Source organism: Trichechus manatus, unplaced genomic scaffold, assembly GCF_000243295.1.
Source record: "Trichechus manatus latirostris isolate Lorelei unplaced genomic scaffold, TriManLat1.0 scaffold00042, whole genome shotgun sequence".
In the NCBI taxonomy this organism is placed as follows: domain Eukaryota; kingdom Metazoa; phylum Chordata; class Mammalia; order Sirenia; family Trichechidae; genus Trichechus; species Trichechus manatus.
The window spans coordinates 12,030,379-12,054,268 of record NW_004443978.1 but is presented as its reverse complement, the minus strand read 5'-3'; the positions used below and the strand labels follow the sequence as shown (position 1 = coordinate 12,054,268).

General features: G+C 40.9%; 1 protein-coding gene across 2 annotated transcripts; it reads left to right on the top strand.

The window, feature by feature from the left end:
• The first annotated feature begins 7,875 nt into the window (after positions 1-7,875).
• SNRPB2 (small nuclear ribonucleoprotein polypeptide B2) lies at positions 7,876-20,553 on the top strand. Of its 2 annotated transcripts, none has more exons than XM_004376453.2 (7): positions 7,876-7,984; positions 10,298-10,387; positions 10,778-10,950; positions 16,924-17,064; positions 17,857-17,907; positions 19,547-19,635; positions 20,181-20,553. In XM_004376453.2, exons 2-7 carry the CDS (start codon positions 10,324-10,326, stop codon positions 20,338-20,340), a joined length of 678 nt encoding a protein of 225 aa, XP_004376510.1. In that variant the 5' UTR covers positions 7,876-7,984; positions 10,298-10,323; the 3' UTR covers positions 20,341-20,553. The 2 variants fall into 2 exon arrangements, with proteins under 2 accessions (XP_004376510.1, XP_023587185.1); XM_023731417.1 differs by lacking the exon at positions 7,876-7,984 and adding an exon at positions 8,688-8,861.
• Positions 20,554-23,890: the final 3,337 nt, after the last annotated feature.

Sequence of the window (23,890 nt, the reverse complement as noted above, 5' to 3'; positions counted from 1 at the left end):
TGACAACAGCAACTCAAAAGATTTGATGAGAAGCCTAGGGGACAGTGAGTTGAAGATAATGGTGATGGAATAATTTGGAAATGGATAGTGAGAATAGCAGCACAACTAGAAGAATGTAATTGATGTCACTGAATTGTACATGTAGAAACTTTCAAAATGGTGTAACTTTGGCTATGTATACTTTCACCAAAAAAATGTCCTCAAGGTCAAGAAGGGAGAGTGTTGACATGTTGTGGGGTTGTTAACCAATATCATAAAACGATATGTGTACTAACCGTTTAATGAGAAACTATTTGTTCTGTAAACTTTCATCTAAAGTACCATTAAAAATTTTTTAAAAAAAGAATGGCTGAATTATAATGCCAACTCAACTGCCAAACTTAGAAGGTGTCTGAAGTTAAAGTGAGGGCATTGATTGGGAAGAAATGGGATCCTAAAACCTGGAATGGGGACATATGGGCGGATGATCAAGAAGCTGGAGACACTGAGCCCCTAAACTGCATTGAATCACTCCTGGCAACAGAACCCTTAGCCCTTCCGCTCCCGTCTAAGGAGATTAACCCAGCTGCATCTAAAGCGCCTTTGTCTAGGTCATTGCCTGGGAGATTGCCTGAGGCAGATTCTTTACAAGACAATGCTAAATATTCTCAAAACATTCCCCAGCAATTTTGGCTTCTAGAGCTATAACTAGCCTTAAGTCCCAGTGAGCCGCAAAAGATGAAGTACAAACTGTAACCCAGGAGAGGTACTCTATACTCTAAAAGAACTGCTTGACTTTTCTAATATGTACAAACAGAAACCTGGGGAATATGTGCGGGAATGGCTATTAAGGGTGTGGGATAACGGTGCAAGAAATATAAAGATGTATGCAAGAAATATAAAGATGGATCAGTCTGAGTTTATTGATATGGACTCACTAAGCACAGATTCTTCATTCAGTGTTTCAGCTTGAGAAGTTAGGAAAGGATCTAAGTTTATTTGATTGGCTTGCTGAAGTATGGATTACGAGGTGGCCTACACTAAGTCAAGCTGAAGTACCAGACCTGCCTTGGTATAATGCAGAAGAAAGTATCCAAAGGCTTAGGAAAAGTGGCATGCTAGAGTGGATTTATAAGATTAGACCCACAGACCCACGCATGGAGTGCCCAGAAAACACACCTTTTACCACAACTGTGAGGAACAAATTTGTGAAAGGAGCCCCAGCATCCTTGAAGACTGCTGTGATTGCTATTTTATTTAAGTCAGATTTGATAGTGGGAACTGCCCTAAATGCATTAACACACCTAACTACAAGGGGGCCAATTGGAGCCCATAGTCGTAGGGGTCAAGTGGCAGCACTCAATCAACAAAGACAAGGTGGGTGTGGTTACCATAATGGACAGCAGAGTCAAAGCAGTAATCAGATAGTCTGACTTGTATGGACTTATGGCATTGGCTACTTAGTCATGGTGTCCCTAGGAGTGAAATAAGTAGGAAATCTACTAAATATTTACTTGATCTGTACAAGTGGATGAATTCTAGGTCAAGTGAACAGCAGTCTAACTGAAATCACCAGAATAGAGAGTCACGGTCTCTCATGCAATTCCTAGACTTGAGCTAGTTTACAGAGCTACAACCCTTGATTAAAAGGGAGGCTGTGTCCCCTTGAGGAAGGACTCCAATACACTGCCAAACACATATATTGTTAATCTTTCTCCCAGCCTTCCCCAAAGGGATCTACGGCCTTTTACGAGAGTGACTGTTTGTTGGGGAAAAGGAAATAATCAGAATTTTCAGGATTACTGAATACTGGCTCTGAATTGACACTAATTCCAGGAGACCCAAAGTGTCACTGTGGCCCACCAGTCAGAGTTGGGGCACTTGGAGGTCAGGTTATTAATGGAGTCTTGGCTCACAGTAGGTCCAGTGGTTCCCTGAACCCATTCTGTAGTGATTTCCCCAGTTCCAGAATGCATAACTGGAATAGATATACTCAACAACTGGAAGAACCCTCACATTGGGTCCCTGACAAATGGAGTAAGGGCTATTATGGTAGGAAAAGCCAAGTGGAAGCCATTAGAACTGCCCCTACCTAGGAAAATAGTAAACCAAAAGCAATACCACATTCATGGAGGGATTGCAGAGATTACTGCCACCATCAAGGACTTGAAGGATGCAGGGGTGGTAATTCCCACCACATCCCCATTCAACTCGTCTATTTGGCCTGTGCGAAAAAACAGATCTTGGAGAATGACATTGGATTATCGAAAATTTAACCAGGTGGTGACTCCAACTGCAGCTGCTGTTCCAGATGTAGTCTCATTGCTTGAGCAAATTAATACATCTCCTGGTGCCTGGTATGCAGCTATTGATCTGGCTAATGCCTTTTTCTTCATACTTGTTTTGAAGGACCATCAGAAGCAGTTTGCCTTTAGCTGGAAAGGCCAGCAATACACCTTCAGTTGCCTACCTCAGAGCTACATCAACTCTCCAGCCCTATGTCATAATTTAGTCTGCAGGGACCTTGATCACCTTTCCCTTCCACAAGACATCACACGGGCCCATTACATTGATGATATTATGCTGATTGGACCTAATAAGGAAGAAGTGTCAATGATTCAGGACTTATTGGTAAAACATTTGCATGCTAGAGGGTAGGCAATAATCCAACAAAAATTCGGGCATCTTTCACCTCAGTGAAATTTATAGGGGCCCAGTGGTGTAGGGCATGTTGGGCTATTCCTTCTAAAGTGAAGGAATTTCATCTGGCTCTTCCCACAACTAAAAAGGAGGCACAACACCTAGTGGGCCTCTTTGGATTTTGGAGGCAGCATATTCCTCATTTGGGTGTGCTACTCTGGCCTATTTATCAAGTGACTCGAAAAGCTGCTAGTTTTGAGTGGCGCCCAGAACAAAAGATGGCTCTGCAACAGGTTCAGGCTGCTGTGCAAGCCGCTCTGCCACTTGGGTCATATGATCCAATGGTGCTTGAAGTGTCTGTGGCAGAGATGCTGTCTGGAGTCTTTGGCAGGCTCCTATTGGTGAACCACAGTGCAGACCCTTAGGATTTTGGAGCAAAGGCCTGCCATCCTCTGCAGATAACTACTCTTCTTTATAGAAAGAGCTTTTGACTTGTTACTGGGCCTTAGTAGAGACTGAATGCTTAACCATGGGACACAAAGTCACCATACAGCTTGAGCTGCCTGTCACGAACTGGGTGTTGTCTGACCCACAGAGTCATAAAGTTAGACATGTGCAGCAGCACTCCATCATTAAATGGAAGTGGTATATACGAGATTGGGCTTGAGCAGGACTTGAAGGCACAAGTAAGTTGCATGGGGAAGTGGCCCAAATGCCCATGGTCTCCACTTCTGTCACATTACCTTCCATCTCCCAGTCTGCACCTATGGCCACATGGGGGAGTTCCTTATGATCAGTTGACTGAAGATGCGAAAACTCGTGCCTGGTTTACAGATGGTTCTGCATGATATGCAGGCACCACTCAAATATGGACAGTGGCAGCACTACAGCCCCTTTCTGGGACCTCCCTGAAGGACAGTGGTGAAGGGAAATTCTCCTAATGGGCAGAACATCGAGCAGTGCACCTGGTTGTTCACTTTGCTTGAAAGGAGAAATGGCCAGAGGTGTGAATGTATATTGATTCATGGGCTGTGGCCAATGGTTTGGCTGGATGGTCAGGGACTTAGAAGGAACATGATTGGAAAATTGAAGACAAGGATTTATGGGGAAGAAGTGTACGGATAGACCTCTCTGAATGGGCCAAAGAAGTGAAGATATTTGTGTCTCATGTGAATGCTAACCAAAGGGTGACCTCAGCAGAGGAGGATTTTAACAATCAAGTGGATAGGATGACGCATTCTGTGGAAACCACTCATCCTCTTTCCTCAGCTACTCTTGTCATTGCTCAATGGGCTCATGAACAAAGTGGCCATGGTGGCAGGGAGGGAGGTTATGTATAGGCCTAGCAACATGTACTTCCACTCACTAAGGCCGACTTGGCTACAGCCAGTGCTGAGTGCCCAATCTTTCAGCAGCAGAGACCAACACTGAGTCCCCAATATTGCACCATCCCTTGATGTGATCAGCCAGCAACCTGGTGGCAAGTTGATTACATTGGACCACTTCCATCATGGAAAGGGCAGCATTTTGTCCTTACTGGAATAGACACTCTGGGTATGGATTTGCCTTCCCTGAACACAATGCTTCTGCCAAAACTACCATCCGTGTGTGGACTTACAGAATGCCTTATCCACCATCATGGTATCCCACACCGCATTGCCTCAGATCAAGGGACTCACTTCACAGAAAATGAAGCGCAGCAGTGGACCGGTGCTCATGGAATTCACTGGTCTTATCATATTCCCCATCATCTTGAAGCAGCTGGCTTAACAGGACAAAGGAATGGCCTCCTATAGACACAATTACGATGCCAGCTAGGTGGCAATACCTTGCAGTGTTGGGGCAGTGTTCTCCAGGAGGCTGTATATGCTTTAAACCAGCATCCAATATATGGTGCTTTATTTCCCATAACCAATATTCATGGGTCCCGGAATCAAGGGGTGGAAATGGGAGTGGCATCACTCACTATTACCCCTAGTGACCCACTTGCAAGATTTTTGCCTCCTGTCCCTGTGACATTATGCTCTGCACGTCTAGAGGTTCCAAAGGGAGGAATGTGCCCATCTAGAGACTCATCACTGATTCCATTGAACTGGAAGCTAAGAATGTCACCTGGCCATTTTGGGCTCCTTATGTCTCTGGATCAACAGGCAAAGAAGGGAGTTACCATACTGGCTGATGTGATTGATCAGCCAGTATGGATCAATCACATTGCTATTACATAATGGAGGTAAAGAAGAGTATATGTCTGGAATGCAGAATATCCTTTAGGGCGTCTCTGAGTACTACCATGCCCTGTGATTAAAGTCAATGGAAAACTACAGCAACCCAATTCTGACATGACTACTTGATGGCCCAGACCCTTCAGGAATGAGCGTTTGGGTCATCCCACCAGGCAAAGAATCACGACCAGCTGAGGTGCTTGCTGAGGGCAAAGGGAATACAGAATGGGTGGTGAAGAAGGTAGTTCTAAAATACCAGTTAAAGCTGCATGACCAGTTGCAGAAATGAGGACTGCAATTATTATGAGTATTTCTGGTTTGTATGTGTGCATCAAATATTTTTGTTTTCTTCACTTATATAAGACATAAACAGGGCTACTGCATTTTTGGTTGTATGTGTGTTCATTGTATCATGTTAGCCCCAAGTATGACTTTATAATTGTCTTTTTTCAGAGATAATGTATGGTTTAAGGAGATATGTACCAATGCTAAGTTGACAAGGGGTGGACTGTGATGGTTAAGATTGTACGTCAACTTGACTGGGCCATGATTCTCAGTGTTTTGGCAGTTGTATAATGGGATCACTTCTCTGTTGAGATGTGATACATGATCACCCCCATGATGGAATCTGCTGTGAGTAGCCAATCAGTTGAAGGGGAGTTTCCTTGGGCATGTGGCCTGCATCTAGTTTAGGTGGATATTCAGGCAGGGCTCAGGTGCTTTTGCTCTATCTGGATCCTGCAGCTGGCTCCTGTTCGTCTGACCTCCAGTTCTTGGGACTTGAGCTAGCAGCTTACCTGCAGACTTGCCTGCTGATCTTGGGATTCGTCAGTCTTCACAGCCTGTGAACAACAGCTCTGCTCTCCAGCCTGCTGATCTTGGGTTTGCCAGCCCCGTTGCTGACTACGTGAATCAGAAGCCTCTTTCCTGACCCATGGACTTGGGATGTTATAGCCTATACAACCACATGAGCCATTTCCTTGATACAAATCTCCCTCTCTTTATATATATTTATATGCTTTACTGGTTTTGCTTCTCTAGAGAACCCAGCCTAAGACAACCATCCTCATTATCATCAAATAGAATTCTGAATAATTAATTGCTCAGATGCCCATACTAAAGTACAGGGCAACTTGTTCTTTGTTAATTTTTTTTATATTATATATTCTTTTTTAATTTGTTAGGGATACACCATAAGTCTTTACCTGAGATAGGACTATTTACATTTCTTCTAATTTGAGTATCTATATAACAAAAGAATATTTTTATGTGATTGTTTAACATTATTTCCAACACTTATGTGCATCCTCATAAGACTTTACATTTGTTTTAGTGTTTGCTCAATTTTCCATCAAATTTCATTAATTCATATGGCCACTTTTCTAGTTACTGAGGCTACTTGAGTGAACAAAACAGACAAAAATCTTCACCCTTGAGAAGCTTACATTCCAGTGGAGATTATTTCATATCTGACTAATCATTTCCATGTTGTTGTGACTTGAGAAATGAAGTTTTAATTCTCCTGTAATCCAGATTTCTGGCCTCATGGAGGTGGAGTGACCCAGCCAGGCCATTGCCCTGAGATGTTCTTTTGAACCTTGAGGAAACTGGTTTCTTAAAGTCACCTTTAAGCCAAACAATAGCCTAGTAAACAGCTTAGTAAAGATCGTTTTGCCTTAGACATTGTGTTCTTTTGAAGAATTATTTACATGCAGTCAGTTTCAAGAAACAGAAACTCCAAAGGTCAGACTAGAGCTATGTTTCAGGGTAAATCAGTAATTATTTCAATTATTCTTCAAGACAACGCTATATGAATTCCTTTCTGACCATAATTTTTTTTTTTTTTTTTTCAGTTTGTTTTGGCCCATTTTCCATGGCAACGTCGATAAGATGGGGTATAAGAATCTCTGGAAGTTCTTTCCTCTTGGGAACATTTTTGACTCCCTAGTTGAAATGTTACCACAATTTGCAAATTGTATATTAAATAAACTTCAATCAGTTTCTATTATTGCTTAATAGAATTTTTGTTCTTACAGACTTTAGGTGCCCTTTTGAAATAAAAATCCCCAGCTGATAAAACCGTATGTCCAAGTCATAGCCAGCATTTAACAAATAACATTTGTGAACCATTTATTTTGTACCTGGAAATGTACTAATGGTTTTACACTTAGCTCATTTAACCCTCACAATAATTCCAGAGGCGTTACTATTGTGACCCCTTTTACAAATGAGGAAAGTAAGGTTCTGGGAGATAGGAGATTAGATTTCCCAACCTTGGCTCATAACAGCCATTTCATATTTCAGTAGCTGATACTTAACACATATTTGTTGAACGGATGCATTAATGAATGCATTTTTGTTTTTGAATTCCTATTCGGCTTAGCATAAACACCAACTGCTTGAATTACTCAAGAAAAAATCTAGGTATTTTGGTGGGGTGGGGAGAGGGTGGGAAGAGTAGTAATGAATTACCGTTTTTTGAGTGAGTTTAGAGAGATGATCTTATGGGTTTTGGTTACAACTCAAATGTGGTTATCATAACTGGTGAGATGACCAGAGAGAGACATCAATTCACTCAAACTGGGCTGCCTCTGAGATTCAAGCTCATCGGTAGAATGCTGGAGGAGAGTTCCCTCAGAGTCCCAGGAATCAAAGGCAACTTGGGGAGTACCAGCTGACCTAAAGATATGTTAAACCTGGGGCCACCAGACCCAGAAAAGGGAAGACCATGGCACCTGCCCCAGTCAGCATGAGGGGCTGCGCCTGTAAAATTATGTGGCATCTGGGGAGCTGGAAGACACCAGTGTGTGGTTTTAGCTCAAGGTCGTTGTTGGGGCGGGAGGGGGGGGAGAATGAGTGAATCCCCTTCCGTTATCCCCTCACTCTTTGGTCCCAGGATTTCTGTTTAACACTGCACAGTCCCTACAAAACTACCCCCTTTCCTTACTCCCCTTTCCCGCCCCTTCTCCCCGCCCACCAGATACGAGCAAGCGCCGAGAGATTCCCAGCAGTCGCCGCCCGGCATCGATCGACTCTGTGCTCGACTTCTCGACTTGCCGGCGCTCTATTAAGGCGCGTGGTAGCGCTGCTTCCGGTGTCTGGCTCTGTTTCCGGCTTTCGATTCAAACCGGAGAAGGCCTAAGGTGGGTTAGAGCTCTTGCTGTCTGGCTATTTCGGTTCTCAGGGCTTCTTTGCCCGATTTGTCTCCTGTCGGAACCCGGAGAGGATGAGGCGCGATGGTGGGGCCGAGCAGATCCGGCCGAGCGTTCGCGGAGGGGTCAGCGATGGACTGACTGACGCGCTGGCCCAGGGAGGCCTCGGATCTTAGGAGCATTGTCTCTAGCCGGACTGGATAGGACCGGGATCGCGCGCCTGTGGGCTTCCGGCCGAGGCCTTGGGCATGTATTCCTGTGTCGGGAGTGCTGTCTGGAGGGACGCCAGACTTGTGCCTACCAAATAAATAACTAATGCCTACTGTACTCCTTAAGGAGTCCTGGTGGCGCAGTGGTTAAGCACTCGGCTGCTGCTAACCGAAAGGTCGGCTGTTGGAACCTACCAGCAGCTCCCTGGGAAAAAAGACCTGGAGATCTGCTCCCGTAAAGATTGTTGTTGTGTGCCGTGGAGTCGATTCTGACTCATAGCGAGCCTATAGGACAGGGTAGAATTGCCTCCTTGGGTTTCCAAGGCTGTAAATCTTTAGGAAGCCGGCCGCCGCATCTTTCTCCCGTGGAGCTGCTGGTGGGTTCGAACCGCCGACCTTTCGGTTAGCAGCTGAGCGCTTAACCACTGCACCGCTTGGGTTCCTTCTCGTAAAGATTACAGCCTAGGAAATCCTATGGGGCAGTTCTCCGTTGTCCAGTACGGTCGCTATGGGTCGGAATCGACTCCACGGCACAGAAACAGTGCTCCTTTGCTTGTGCGAAGTGTTTACAATTCGCTATTGAGCTTTCACTTGTTTTCCGGCGACTTTGGGAACCTCTGTACTCGTCCAGGCTTCCATCACACCGCACATGAGATGTTGTAAGAGCCTTCTGTTCGGTCTCCCCGCTTTCCGTTTGACCTGTTTCTGTCACTTCCCGCTTCTCCTTTGCGACCTCATCCCTACTCCTTCAGATTGCGGCTAAAGCAAGTTCCAGTAGTAGCGTTACTGTTTACCTGTTACCCGCATAAGTACTGCTTCGTTTGTCAGTGATCCTGTGCTGTTCACGTACAAGGGGTGCCCCGTAGATATTTGTGAAGTGAAGGAGTATGTGAGATTACCCAAGGAGATAAAGCAAGTTCACAATTGGCCAATAAAAAACTATGCATATAGTGAAACAGTGTGGTAGTGTGAAAGAGGAGCAAGAGAAAATACAAGGCCTGTGCCATGTGACCTTAGGCAAAGACCTTAACCTATAAGAAACCAGTTGCCCTCCGGTAGATTCTGACTCCAGACGACCTGTGTGTGTCAGAGTAGAACTGTTCTCTGTTGGGTTTTCAGTGACTGATTTTTCAGAAGTAGGTCTCCAGGCCTCTCTTCCAAGGTGCCTCTGGGTGAACTTCAGTCTTTTAGTTAGCTGCCAAGCATGTTAAGTGTTTGAACCACCCAGGAAGTCCTTAACCTGTCGTAGCTGTTAAGAATAGCTACTTTGAGGGCTTACTGCTGTTGGATTTTATCTCCTTTGGCCTTCTGAGTTCTCTTGGGTAGGTATTGTAGTTAGTTGTTGTGGATTTGGCTTCGACTCATGGCGACCTTCATCCCCATTTTACAGATGTGGACCCTGAAGCTTGAGAAAGTGGCTCCCCTCAGTCAGCAGCTAGTAAAGAGCATAGCCAGGATTTGAATTTAGGTCTGCCTGGTACTAGGGTCTGAGTTTCTAATCATCATGTGATACTGTAGTGCTTTGTCTGGGCTCCATTCTTTCACATTGGTTAGTGATAACCCTGGAGTCGGGACATGTGAGGTGATGTGTATCAATTAAGTAATAGGTGTCAAAGTGCTTCTTAAATGTTGCCATGAAGTAGTGCTTGGCAAACTTCATTAATGTTCTATCTTAATGATTTTTAGTGGATATACCTTTGCTAGTATCTTTTTCATTTTTCTTCAGCTCTATGCAGTTTTTCAATAATTTCATTAATAAAAAGTTATTTCAGTAGGTAAATGGAAAAACAGTATCACTTATCATAAGTGAAAGGTAAATATAAAAATAAGTGCATTGAATAAAATAGTGCTATTAAATTCTGGCTAATTACTGGTACTTGACCAAAGTTTTGAACCTGAGAACTCTTCTTTTGTTTAAAAAGGAAAACTAGCAAGTATTGGACAGGCATTAAAGACTACTGCTGAACTGACATTTTCTTGGAGTCAGGCTTGATAGAGAATTGAAAAAATAATAACCCTTGTGTTGTATCCCTATGCCACACTGTGCTATGATTTAATTCTCCCTGCTTATAACAGAATATAACTTTCTCTTTAGGCTGTTGGAACAAGTTAACCTAAAACATGGATATCAGACCAAATCATACAATTTATATCAACAATATGAATGACAAAATTAAAAAAGAAGGTAAGTGCTTTTAACAAGTACATATTGGTTTGCAACTAAAGTGTGTTTAACTAGTACTATCTTAAAAAAATTGCACTGCTCCAGAACTTCTCTCGTTTCTTAGTGCCTATAATAATGGTTTGCCCCTTTTTGTGTGAGGATTTTAAGGCTTTTTAAATAAAATAAAAGTAGGTAGGGACTGACACTGTGCAGAGTCTGTTTTCACTCATACAGATACTGTGGTTTCAAATAACTTTTTAAATTATGTAGCCAACAGAAATAGTATGATATTTTTATTGAAATATGTAATTGTGTGTGTGTAGTGAGGAGACACTCAACGCAGTCGTTTTATGAAAACTTCCGTCACTGTTTCATTCATAGATAACTTGTTTCTACTCTAATTTTACACAGAATTGAAGCGATCCTTATACGCCCTGTTTTCTCAGTTTGGCCACGTGGTAGATATTGTGGCTTTAAAGACTATGAAGATGAGGGGACAGGCCTTTGTTATATTTAAAGAACTGGGCTCATCCACAAATGCCTTGAGACAGTTACAAGGATTTCCATTTTATGGCAAACCAATGGTAAGTCAATCTTCTTATTTTGGATTTAGTCACTGTTGTGGTATGGCAGATTTATAAATGTATACTTGAAAGTTTGGCTATTGCTTTCTGCTTTTTACTTCTCTGTGTTGGAGGCATACTTCCTAAAAGCTGTGATTTTCTTAAGTGAGCTTAGTTGCATTGAATAAGAGGCCTGAATATGAATGTGGAGCTTGTATCCCGGTGGAGGAGATGGGCAAAGGAGCAAGCAAACCAGATGTGGTAGCTGGCATTTCCTGAGTGTTGTGTATTCAGAAATATTCTAGGCATTTTACTTATATTAAACATCACAGCTACTGTTGTACTATTACTGCCTCCATTTTACCCATGAGGATAGTAGAGCAGAAGGTACCTTGTCACTCAGTGGCAGCCATGGGATTCTAACCCAGGCAGTCTGGCTTCGGAGTCAGTTCTCAACCACTGCTGTATATGGCCCATATCTGACTCGGGTGTGCTGAGCCCTCATGAGGAGTGGGGTCCTAGTTCTGGTAAGTGCTGTGAAGGAGATAACAGGGTGATGTGATGGAGGATGACTGGCTGGTATAGGGAGGGTTACTACTTAGAGACACTGGTCAGGGAAGGGCTTTCTGGAGGAGAGTTTAAGCTGAGACCTGAAGGATGAAGAGGAAACACTTGCAGAGAGAAAAGCAATGGAAAGGCCTCAAAAAGGGAAAGAGTTTAGTGTTTTGAGATACTGAACAAGGGCTGGTGTTGCTTGAGTATTTGGAGCATGGGGGTGGGGAGGTGGCTTTGAGGAAACGGAAGGGAGTTTGGGTTTATTTTATTTGTTTTTGTAGAAACACATTGGTAGTAGAGTGTAATTCAGTTCTCAATTGTAACAGTTCAAATGGCCAAAAAATAACATACATGGGGGTATGTTGTTGTTACGTGCCTTTGAACTGATACTGACTCATAGCCATCCGATATGACAGAGTAGAACTGCCCCACAGGGTTTCCTAGGCTGTAATCTTTACGGGAGCAGATCGCCAGGTCTTTTCTACCATGAAGCCACTTGTGAGTTTGAACCACTGACCTTTTGGTTACCAGCCAAGCAGTTAACCATTGCGCCACCAGGGCTCCTTCACTGGGACTCCCCAAGACTGTCGCCTTGAGACACTCTTTACACCTTGAACCGAAACTATTCCCTGAGGTCACCTTTTAGCGAAATAAGTGAGTGGCACACAAAATAAAGGATATTACCCGTAAGGATGGTGCTCTAGTAAAAAACCATCTGTACGAGACCAAAAGGTCAAGGTTTACTGTATAGCAAAGATGAGACGATAAGGGGCAGGGAAACGAGCACTGGAAATGAAATAATCAGAATGCAGTTAAACAAAATGTTGAGAAACTGTGAAAAATGTAACTAATGTCACTACACAGGTTGTGTGCAAATTGTCAAATGGAGGCTAACTTGCTGTGTGAACTTTCACCAAAAACACAATATTATTCAAAATAATAGTAATAACCTAGAAAATTAAAAGAAACTTGTCTGTAAATTTATAAAAAACAAGTATGTGTCAAAACAAAATAAAAATCATGAATCAAATAGGAAATCCAATTTGAAATTCCAGAAAATACTATAGTGAAATACTACATATCAGAAGTTCTGCAGTTTAGATAAAATAATGATCAAAGGAAAATTCATAGTTTTAAATTCATAGGCTTTATTAATGATTAATGGTGACTAGAAATGAAATAGTTATGCCTGGAAAATTTTAAGCTGGGATTGACCTAATGAGATTCTTGTCTGGTTAGATGAAGACTGGAATTGTGGCAGGGTCAGAGGAGGAGTAGGGAAGGCAGCCAGGAGGCCCTTAGAGATGATAGAGAGTTGGGTTAGGGTGGAGACAGGGTGTAAGGCAAGAGGCCCTCCCAGCAGCCAGCAGAGCGCACAGGACCTTGGGTATGAACTCCAAAGTGCCTTTCCTCTGGGATTGGAGTGTGAAGTGACCTGGTTTTGAGAGTCAAGGCCCACTGAGTCCTCATACTGGTTCTGCCATTTACTGGCTCTGTGCCCTTGGTCAGTTTCACCAACTCTAAAATGTAAGGAAGTTGGGCATTCTTTCGTATCATCCTAGGGTCAGCAAACACTGTGTGTAAAGGGCCGGGTAATTAATCATATTTTCACTGTTTGTTTTTTTTAACAACTCTTCTTTAAAATTGTTAAAAAAAAAAAAAATCATTCTTAACTCATAAGCCATAGAGAACCAGACTGGATTTGGCCTATAGGATGTAGCTTGCAGAACACTGGCCTAACTCCTTCATTTTACAGATGAGCAGTTGGGCACAGAAAGGCTAATTGCTTAACCAAGTTATATTAATATAACCAGCATCTGGCTGAGTACCTGAAAGCTAATGTAACACCCATTTTCATGATTTTTTTTTCTTTCTATATTATGAGTCGGAATTGACTCATTGGCAACTAACAACAACAGGTGGTCAGTAGGTGTCCCTGGGTGGCGCAAATGGTTAAGCACTGACCTATTAACCAGAAGTCTGGTGGTTGACATCCACCCAGAGGCACCTCGGAAGTAAGGTCTGGTGATCTGCTTCTGAAAGGTTACAGCCTTGGAAATCTGATGGAGCACAGTTCTACTCTGACACACATGGTGTCACCATGAGTTGGAATCGACTCGATGGCAACTTACAACAAGAGTAGCAGGGGTCAGACTTACTGGTCTGACAGAGACTGGACAAACCCCAAGAGTGTGGCCCCCTCAGTAATGAAGTCACTCCTGAGGTTCACCCTTCAGCCAAAGATTAGACAGGCCCATAAAACACAATGAGACTAAATGGACACACCAGCCCAGGGGCAAGAACAAGAAGGCAAGAGGGGACAGGAAAGCTGGCAATGAGAACCCAAGGTCGAGAGAAGGGGAGAGTGTTGACATTTTGTGGGGCTGGTAACTAGTGTCACAAAACAATATGTGTATTAATGTTTAATAAGAAACTTGTTTGCTCAGTAAACCTTCATCTAAAGTACAATTAAAAAAAAAATGTAAAAAAAAAAAGAATAGCAGGGGTCAGCAAGCTTTTTGTAAAGGGCCAGATAGTAAATATTTAAGCTTTGCAGTCCAGATGATCTCTGTTGCAACTACTCAACTTTTCCTTTAGAGCATGGAAAGCAGGCATAGACAGAACGTAAGTGAATGGATGTCACTATGCTTCAGTAAAACTTTACCTACAAAAATGTACAGCATTGGCTGCTGACTGTAATGTGGTGAACCCTGCTCTATACCACACCTTTTAACTCAGGACTGAGCACTTTTTGTCGATCAGTGGAGCAAGCCTTCCTCTCATCCTCTCTCCAGCTCTCCCTATTCCATTACTTCCCAGCTGACTGGCCACTGTGTGGAACAGCCCGTCCCAGAAAACTGGAGTGGTACCAACATACCCTAATTTTCAGTAAATTGCCATTTCCTCAGACTAGCTGATCATTCTTAGTAGTTTGAAGAAATAATTGAGATTTCAGTTGGCAGGAGCATTTAAGACTGGGTTTTAGTTTGAATCTGAAATTACATAAATGTGAAGGAGCAATTTTTTCCTGCCGAGAGTTTTAAGACTTGTTGAGATGACAAGTCTGCTTGTGCCTGTTATTCAGATACAGGAAAGCTAGAAATAGTTTGCTGTGTTTTGCACCAGCTTCACTTTGCCAACGAATTTTTCTTTTAAACCGATGGAAAAAATCCATTAAACTGCTTTTATATTGAAGGCGTTTTGGGGAGGGCTGTTCTTTGCCTTCGGGAAGATGGCAAGAACTGCCATATCCCCAGCATCCTGGCAGAGAGGGAATGGTGTTCTTTGAGCTGATTCGTTTGCGTTTAAAAAAAAAACTAAACCTGTTGCTGTCGGGTCGATTCCGACTCATAGCTCTTCTGTTTGAACTCTAACATACGAGATCAGAAGTGAACAAAATTTGCTATAACTTGGAACTCACAACAAAATTATTCTCTGTGATTCAAGAACATTTGATTACTTCATGCCAAAAATACCTCAGTAAAGTAAAACCTTCTTCTAAGGACTTCTCTCATGAAACCTTTGGTATAAATGTAAATCTTGCCCCTTCTCTGCCTTTAAGATGTGGGTGACTTTTATTCCTTATGGTGTTCAGTCTAGACCAGGATTTCTCAGCCTTAGCACCTTTGACATTCTGAGCCAGATGATTCTTTGTTATGGGGAAGGGATGCTATCCTGTGATTTGTAGGGTGTTTGACAGCATCCCTGGCCTCTCCCTACTAGATGCCACTAGCACTTCCGGTAGAGGTAACAACCAGCAGTGTCTCCTGACGGCCACAGTCGCCCCTTGTTGAGAACCACTGCTCTAGACAGCCAAGAGCTGTGGCTGAGATCAGAGATTTTCACAGGGGACTGAGTCATAATGACAGATACAGGCTTAAGTTGTTATAAACACAGAACAGACCACCCAAGATCTGTTCAGACCTGGGACAAGGTTGAAGACCCAAGGGAGTGGGGAGAGAATCCTTGGGACCTAGTCAAAAGTTAGTTTAAGCTAGATACCCATTTCAGTTCTACCATTTTATGGATCACTATACTCCCCTTGTATAGAAGACCTCTGAATTTTATTCTCCTAACATCCTGTAAAATAATAGGTCTTTCAGCAGTCAGCCCATCTGCTTTTGTTTAGATGTCGACACAGAAGACTTGTAAAGCTGCTTGCAGGTTTAAGTACATTTGGGGCTGCTGTATACAGCAGCCCAAACCAGCCAGAGAAAGCCTTGGGTACTGAGGTGTGGGGGTGGATCTGCTCCCGTCTCGTTTCCTCCAGTAAATTTATCTGTAGCTGAAGGAAACAGTCGCTCTTGGTTTTGACAAAGTTTCTGCTTTCTAACCCACACTACTTTAAAATGTCACTTGTTATCTTCAGGCCAAGACTAAATTCTTGCTATATAAGGCAATTTTAGATAGGTAGGATATGATCAGAGACATATCAGCTCCAGGGAAGAAATGCTTGCTTGGAAGGGAAGTTGCAGATTGTAAAAAGGCCCATTGTAGAAAACAGTTTAACTCATGGCAAAAATATTTGCCTGTTAATTGGTGTTAATTGGTATAGCTGTGTGATAATGCTTTAGGTCAGGCCTTGTAACTCAAAGTGTGGTCCCCAGACCAGCAGCATCACCATCCCCTGAGAGCTTGTTAGAAATGTAGAATCTCAGGCCTCCCCCAGACCTACTGTGTAAGAATCTGCACGTTTACAAGATCTCAGGTTAATTAGAATGCACATTGTAGTTTATGAAATGCTTTCCTACAGCAGTGGTTTTCAACACATTTCCACTGTCTTGCAGGTGCATCTTATTCTTGCTGGCTGTGGCATAGTAAAAATAAGCAAAGGACCTGCTATATTCACTGTGGTGCAGTCCTTTTATTTCCTTTCAAAACATTTTAAAATGTAAAGTGGTGTCATCATTTTAAAAAATTAGATCCAAAAGAAAGGCATTCCTAATCTTTGGTACCTTACCCAGTGGAGGTAACGCATTCCGCATGACATATTCCACAGCTGATTGACACCTCTTGATCCTTCCATTGAGTGTCACTGCTAGGGACGAACAATTTTCCAATACAGAAAATTGTCTTCTTTTATTGAATGGAAAGAGGAAGTGGTAGAGATATTTTAAAGTCCTGTTTTTCTCATGTGAAAGTGTATGGTGTTTCTTCTCATAAATACATTTGAACTCTTTGTCTAAGTTGTGAATCATACCCCGTTGAAAACCCATTGCCATCGAGTCCATTCCGACTCATAGCGACCCTATGAGTTGTGAATCATAAGCCACAATTTATTTTCATTTGGCATTCAGTATGTTTTGACAGATTTCCTTAGGGGTGTGTTGAAAATTAGCTCCCCATGTACTTTCATAATGAAATTTGAAATATTAATGACTAGTGTAAACAGTCTTCACTGTAATGAAAAGTAACCTGTTTTTCAAATAATTCAAACAGCGAATCCAGTATGCAAAAACAGATTCTGATATAATATCTAAAATGCGTGGCACTTTTGCTGACAAGGAAAAGAAAAAAGAAAAGAAAAAAGCCAAAACTGTGGAACAGACTGCAGCAACCACAAACAAAAAGCCTGGTCAGGTAAGATGGCAAAAAATTAATTTTTTTGGTGTTATAAATTTGTTGGGTATATCTGTCTCCCATGAGCGATGATCTTTGCATATATTTGTGTGTTTAATAGGTGGATTTTTAAGAAGCTAGAATGGTTGACTTTTAAAATTCTAGTATTTATGTTTAAGCAACAAATTAAAATATATACCTTTACATATGCAAATTTATATTGAACAGGTTCATTTGAATTTGCAGACATTAAATTCCATTCGTCTCCAAAATATGTTAATGTCTGTTGGCTTTGTTCTCATGTTCTGCTGCATATAAAATAATACCTTAGATATTATCTTTAATTGTGAGTACTCTACTTAAGCTTCTTTCTTTGAATGTTTTAGGATTGCAAAATCTAATTTGTATTACTAGATAAAAAATGAAATTATCATTTAAGAAGTAGTTACTTCTGGATTGAAAGTAATTAGAAGTCAATTTCACTAAATATAATGCTTGACTTCTGTCCAGTTATGAGAGAAAGAAAGATTGACTGGTCCTTGGTCTTTCTCTTTTGTATTTCTCTATAATTGTAAAGTTTAAGGTTAAATTTTATCATGTAGTCTTTAACGTTTAAGGCTAGACCTTGCAAAAATAGCTGACAAGTTAAGCACATGAATCTTTGAGTCAGAGATATAAATTTTTAAAGAAAGTCAAATTAAATTGAATAAGAAATCTGTTGAAATTAACTATTTTTATTTAGTAATTATAGACGCCTGCTGCTTTTTTGTAGGTGATGGGAATTTTAACTGTTTCCTTATTTCTTTAATTTAGGGAACACCAAATTCAGCTAACACTCAAGGAAATTCAACACCAAGTCCTCAGGTAATACTGTTTTCCATGGGGTGCATACTTTAAAATTATAAACAATAAATGATTAGTGTATGTCTCTAAAGACAGAAAATAACTCCCTCTGCAAGACATAATACATTAAAACATAACCTTTCCTCAAAGTATTCTAATTTTCTTTCAGAGAGACAAGACAAAATCTGACTTTATTTCTTGTTTCCTGTAATGAATCAGTGACAGAATCAAAATGACAAGTTTTAAACTCTCTGAGGGCAGAGAGCAGACATTTTTGTTTTCAGCCCAAGGCTTTACATATGGGCGTCATTGGTAACAAAGTAACCAGCTGTCGTCACTCCAGTTGGCTGAAGCACTAAACTATCTCTTCTAGTAGAGTCACATACTCATTAGAGAAAATTCTCTCACTGCCTCAGCACAAATCTATTTCAGCTCTACTTTTTTTCTGTTGTTGTTTAAATCTCCTTATATTGATGTTTAAGAAACCCCTTACCAGATATCTCCCCACTAAACACCTCAAGGAGAAAGCCTCAGTTATGTATTAGTGGTTTCATACTTGCTTGCTGGGATGCTAGAGTCTGGCAAGATCCTTCAATCCAGAGAATTCTCTATACCACTAAGGTTTTCTTCCTCTGATTTTAAGTGATTTGCACTTTCTTACAATATCTGTTTCCTTTAGTTACACTCTCTCAGCAGTTACAGTCCGGATCACAAAAGCCAGGACTTAATTCTGTAAGGTCTTAGCTTGTTCACTAATTGTTCTTCACACTTGATGTTTTCTCTTCATGACACTAGTCTGAAGACAGGGATGCTTTCTTCCTGTATATGGAACCCTCTCCCTATAGTTCCCATTCCTTATAACCTGAGAGTGGGCTATCTAATAAGTAGTTTAATATCTAATAATAGTGTTTGTTTCTACTTCTTTGTAACTAGATGCTGTGTGTACCTCATTTACTTGCAAAACAAATATTAAAAGTCACCAAGTGGTGATTGTATTAGTTCCAAATTTTCTTATATGCTGGGAGATAGTAAACAATAAATAGTGCATGGTAACGGAGTATCTAGTGTTACCACCAGAGAAGGGGTGGTGGAGAAGGGGTGATGATGCTGCCTTCTCATGTCAGGTTAAGATCTTTCAATTATGTAATCCTCCAGATTACATAATCCTCGATTATGACTGACTCCCAGATGCTTAAAATTTATTTGTAAAAACCAAAACCCACTGCTGTCGAGTCAATTCCCACTCATAATGACCCTATAAGACAGGGTAGAACTACTTATGGGGTTTCCAAGGCTATAAATCTTTATAGAAACAGACCGCCACATTTTTCTCCCAGGAGTAGCCAGTGGGTTTGAACCGCTGACCTTTCAGTTAGCAGCCAAGCGTTTTAACCACTGTGCCACCAGGGCTCCTCATTAAGATTTGTACTCTTCTAATTTGTGTTAAGTGACTTGAAGAATGTCTAATTACTGTTAGGTTTATATTTACTTCTCTGGGGTCCTTGTTTTTCAGCTTTAGTGTTAGGTGTTGTAAGATTTCACAAGCATTTTAAACTGTGGACTATAGCTCTCTGAAGTTTAGGTTTTAATTAGGAGCCAAATGGCACAATACATTTTTTTGTATCTGCAAGCTAACTTTGCCTTTTTTTCTTTCTAATAGGTCCCTGATTACCCTCCAAACTATATTTTATTCCTTAATAACTTACCAGAAGAGACTAATGAGATGATGTTATCCATGCTGTTTAATCAGTAAGTTTTTTCATAAACAAGCCTCCAGACAGGACAGATAGTGCTTTCCTGGGCTGAATTCATTCATGCATCACACACAGTAATTCCTAACCGTTTCATGATTTGGTCTGGGATTAATTGTGATTTAAAGCCAGTCTGCAGATTTAGCAAATAAAAAGCTAAATTACCTCTTAAGTTTTGAATTACTAATTCTAATTGATGAGTATAACAGTTTCATTGATTTGGTCTGGGATTAATCGTGATTTAAAGCCAGTTTGCAGATTAGCAAATAAAAAGCTAAATTTTCTCTAATTTTTTAGTTACTAGTTCTAATTGATAAGTAAAACAGGGAGCAAAGCATTGATACAATGACAAAATTAGAATTAGCTTACATTATTCTTGCTGTTCTTTTCATGGTTTTAATTACATTTCTAGCTCTTTCATCCTAGACTTATATCAGGAAGTTGCTTAACAGATTTAAGTACAAGGTAGACATTTATGTATTGGATGTCATTTATGTATATATAAATACGTATATACACATACATGCATTCTCTTCTTTATAGGTTCCCTGGTTTTAAGGAAGTGCGCTTGGTGCCTGGGAGGCATGACATAGCTTTTGTTGAGTTTGAAAATGACGGGCAGGCTGGAGCTGCCAGGGATGCTTTACAAGGATTTAAGATCACGCCATCTCATGCCATGAAGATCACCTATGCCAAGAAGTAACATTTGGAATAGTCTTCTTTAAAGGACTTGGCTTTATTTATTATGCTTGTTTTGATAACTTTTGGTCAGGCCATTTTATGATTGGGAGCAGAGGGGATAGTAAAACTTTTGTGGAGGACTTAAATAATTACCTAGTCTTTCATTAGCCTTAGTGAGCTGTGAAATATGAAGGCCTTAATTTTGTACAATAAACTTTTATTTGTATTCTATGTATGTTTTGTTTTATTAGCTCATTGCCCTATCATTAAATGCTTATTCTAGTTTAGAACACATCTTAAAGCATATAAAACTGTGTCATAGGATGCTTTTCTCTTGTTACTTATTTTGGAGCAGCTAATGGTACAGAAGCATTGAACCATTTTAATAAAAGAAACGGAGAATTAGATTACAGAAGCTAGTCACGACTGTTGTACTAGTGGTAAAAGTGAGTGTCTTGGTTATTAGAAGCAAATGAGATCTCGGCAGGATCTAAATTGGATCCTTGTATCCCTCAAAGAAATGAATGTGATAGTTTGCTGGTAGTAGGTATTCCATGGATCTTTATGTTCAGTGGTTGATTGAAAAGGTCATTTAGGAGTAACTCTACTTACTGTTTTCTGGGAAAATGGACAGGAAATGCTATCTTCAAACACTGCATTTTGTGACTGACTTTAAGACTTGCTCATTCCCTCTTGAGGCAGACTACTCATGAAGAATACCGGCTTGGTTAATATCTAACCTCTTATCAAAAGACCTCCAGGGAAAGATTTAAACACTGATGTTTAAATATTTCTAAAGCTCATTTTCTTTAGCATTTGATTTATTACCAAAGGCTATGGATTCAGTCCCCTGCTAGTAGAACCATGGATATCTTTAGAAGTGGACAGTTTTCTGGAAGTATAGCACATATTAAAAAATGACATTGCTGATCAGTTTTTGGTGTTCCTGTTTTAGTATTTTTTTAAACTAAACTTTACCTTACCACTTAGAATTTGTATTGTATACTTACAGACTCATATAGACATAGATTATTAGCACATTGCTGTTGTGCATACATAAAGGGGAGAAAAGCAAAATAATTGTTTATTCCTAAGACTTCACCGTGTTCAGATTCTGACTCATCTCAATAACTTTTTTAACCCAGGTGTCAAAATTCATGTACTGTTATAAAGTAACAGTGAATTACTAGAAAAAGGATGATGCTCTTTGATGTTGCAGCAGTGTCAACTGTTATTAAATTTTCTAACCAGTTATCTCAGTTTTTGTACTAACCTGGTCTCAGACCAGAAAACAGCATTTCACAGGCCGGCCTCAGTATGAGCCTCATCGTCCTCACACTTTGAGTTGTACTGTATTGGAGGAAAGGAGCCCTGGTGACGAAGTGGTCAGAGTGATCGACTGCTAACCAAAAGGTTGGCAGTTAGAAACCGCCAGCAGCTCCTCTGGAGAAAGATACGGTGGTCTGATTCCGTAGAGATTTGCAGCCTTTGAAACCCTGTGGGGTTGCTATGAGTCAGAATCGACTTGATGGCAGTGGGTTTGGTTTTTGGGTATTAGAGGAAGCAGAAAGGCCAGTATGGCTGGAGTGGAATGAGGGCAGGGGAGAGTAGTTGGAGGATTGTGTAGGTTTATTTTGGATCAGGGCTTCGAACCAGTTCATTCCAGTTTGAACCCTTGCTGATAATTTGCATTTCTAACAAGTTCCCAGGTGATGCTAATGCTGCTGATTAGGGACCAGTTCTGAGAACCACCAGCAGAGCAGTGGTTCTCAAAACTTATACATAAGAATCGCCTGGGGATCTTGTTAAAATGGAGATGCTGATTCAGTATATCTGGGGTGGAAATGCACATCCTCAGCAGGGGCTAGAACCAGAATGAACTCGGTTCGAAGCCCTGTTTTAGACTTTGGCTTATACTCTGGGTGAAATGGAGAACTAGTAGGATTCTTAACATCAGTTTTATTGAATTATAAAAACTTAATTGCCGTCGAGTCAATTCCAAGTCATAGCGACCCTATGGGACAGCAGAACTGCCCTATAGGGTTTCCAAGGGGCGGCTGCTGAATTCGAGCTATCAACCTTCTGGTTAGCAGCTAGATGCTTAACCACTGCACCACAAGGGCTTTTATTGAATTGTAGTTTATATAAATAAAATTAACTCTGTGAAGTGAACAATTCGATGAGATTTGATAATTGTATACAGTTGTGTAGTCATCATAATTAAGATACAGAGCATTCCATTACCCCCCAAAGTTCCCTTTTGTCCCTTTGCAGTCAATCTCTCCAGCCCCAGAACCTAGGCACCCACTAATTTGCTTTCTATCAGTGTAATTTTCTCCATCTAGAATTTCATATAAATGGAATCAATACAGTATGTAGTCTTTTGTGTCTTCTTTCACATAGTATTTTTGAGGTTCATTCATATTGTTGCATCTATCAGCAGTTTGCTCATTTTTATCACTAAGTAGTTTTCCATGATATTGATATATCACAATTTATCTGTTCATCAGTGAGTAGGCATTTGGGTCTTTCCAGTTGAGCTACTATAAATAAAGTGGCTGTGTACGTTCCCATACAAGTTTGTGTGGACTGTTATTTCTAGTAGAGGATGACATCTGATTTTTTAAAACTTTTTATTTTGAAATTCTAATTCATGTAAAAATTGCAGAAAGAGTACACAGAGCTCCCATAAACACTGGATTATCCATCCAGTTGTTAACATTTCTAAACCATTTGAGAATACATTGCATACCTGATTTCCTCATTAACCCCTTAATGTTCCAGGGTGTATTTCCTAAGTCTACTCTCCTCCATAACCACAATATGATGATCAAGATCAGGAAATGAACTTTAATCCAATATTATCATTCAATCTAATTTGAATTTTACTGATTGTCCCGATAATGACTCTTAAAGATCTAGAATCCAATCCAGGATCATGTGTCACATGTAGTAGTCATGTCTCTTTAGTCTCCTGTCAGTTCCTCAGCTTGTCTTTGTCTTTCATGACCTTAATTTTACATAAAGATAGAGATTATCTATGTACCTATCTACCTATTTTTGGATGTATTATACAATTATATTAAAAACTACAAGTTCACAGCAGTACCTCCAATTGCAATCCAACAGCATAGAGTTTATTCTAGCCCACTGCAGTGCAACAGGTTTCTCTTTATATATATTGCCTTTCAGGCCAGGGTTTGTAGTTCTGCCAAGATGATTTGCTAGGCCGCAGTTTTACTGAAGATTGGACATTTCACTCTGCAAATGAAGTATATAAAACCTTTGCAGGGTTTGGTCAATTACTATGTAAATAAGGTACCTGTGGCCTACTGAGGGAATTGGTCAGTTTGTGATCTTGGTGGGAAGAGTAGGCTTATAAAAGAAACAATTCCACAGAGGTTGGAGGAGGACCTCACTAAAATCAAGAAGAGGCAGGAGCAGAGCATGTCCTTTAGACCTGGGGTCCCTGCGCTGAGAACCTCCTAGACCTAGGAGACAGCTGTAACACTGGAGACAGTGTGAGATGGCCTGAGACAGTGCAGTAGCACTAGGGGCAGTGGAGCTAGATG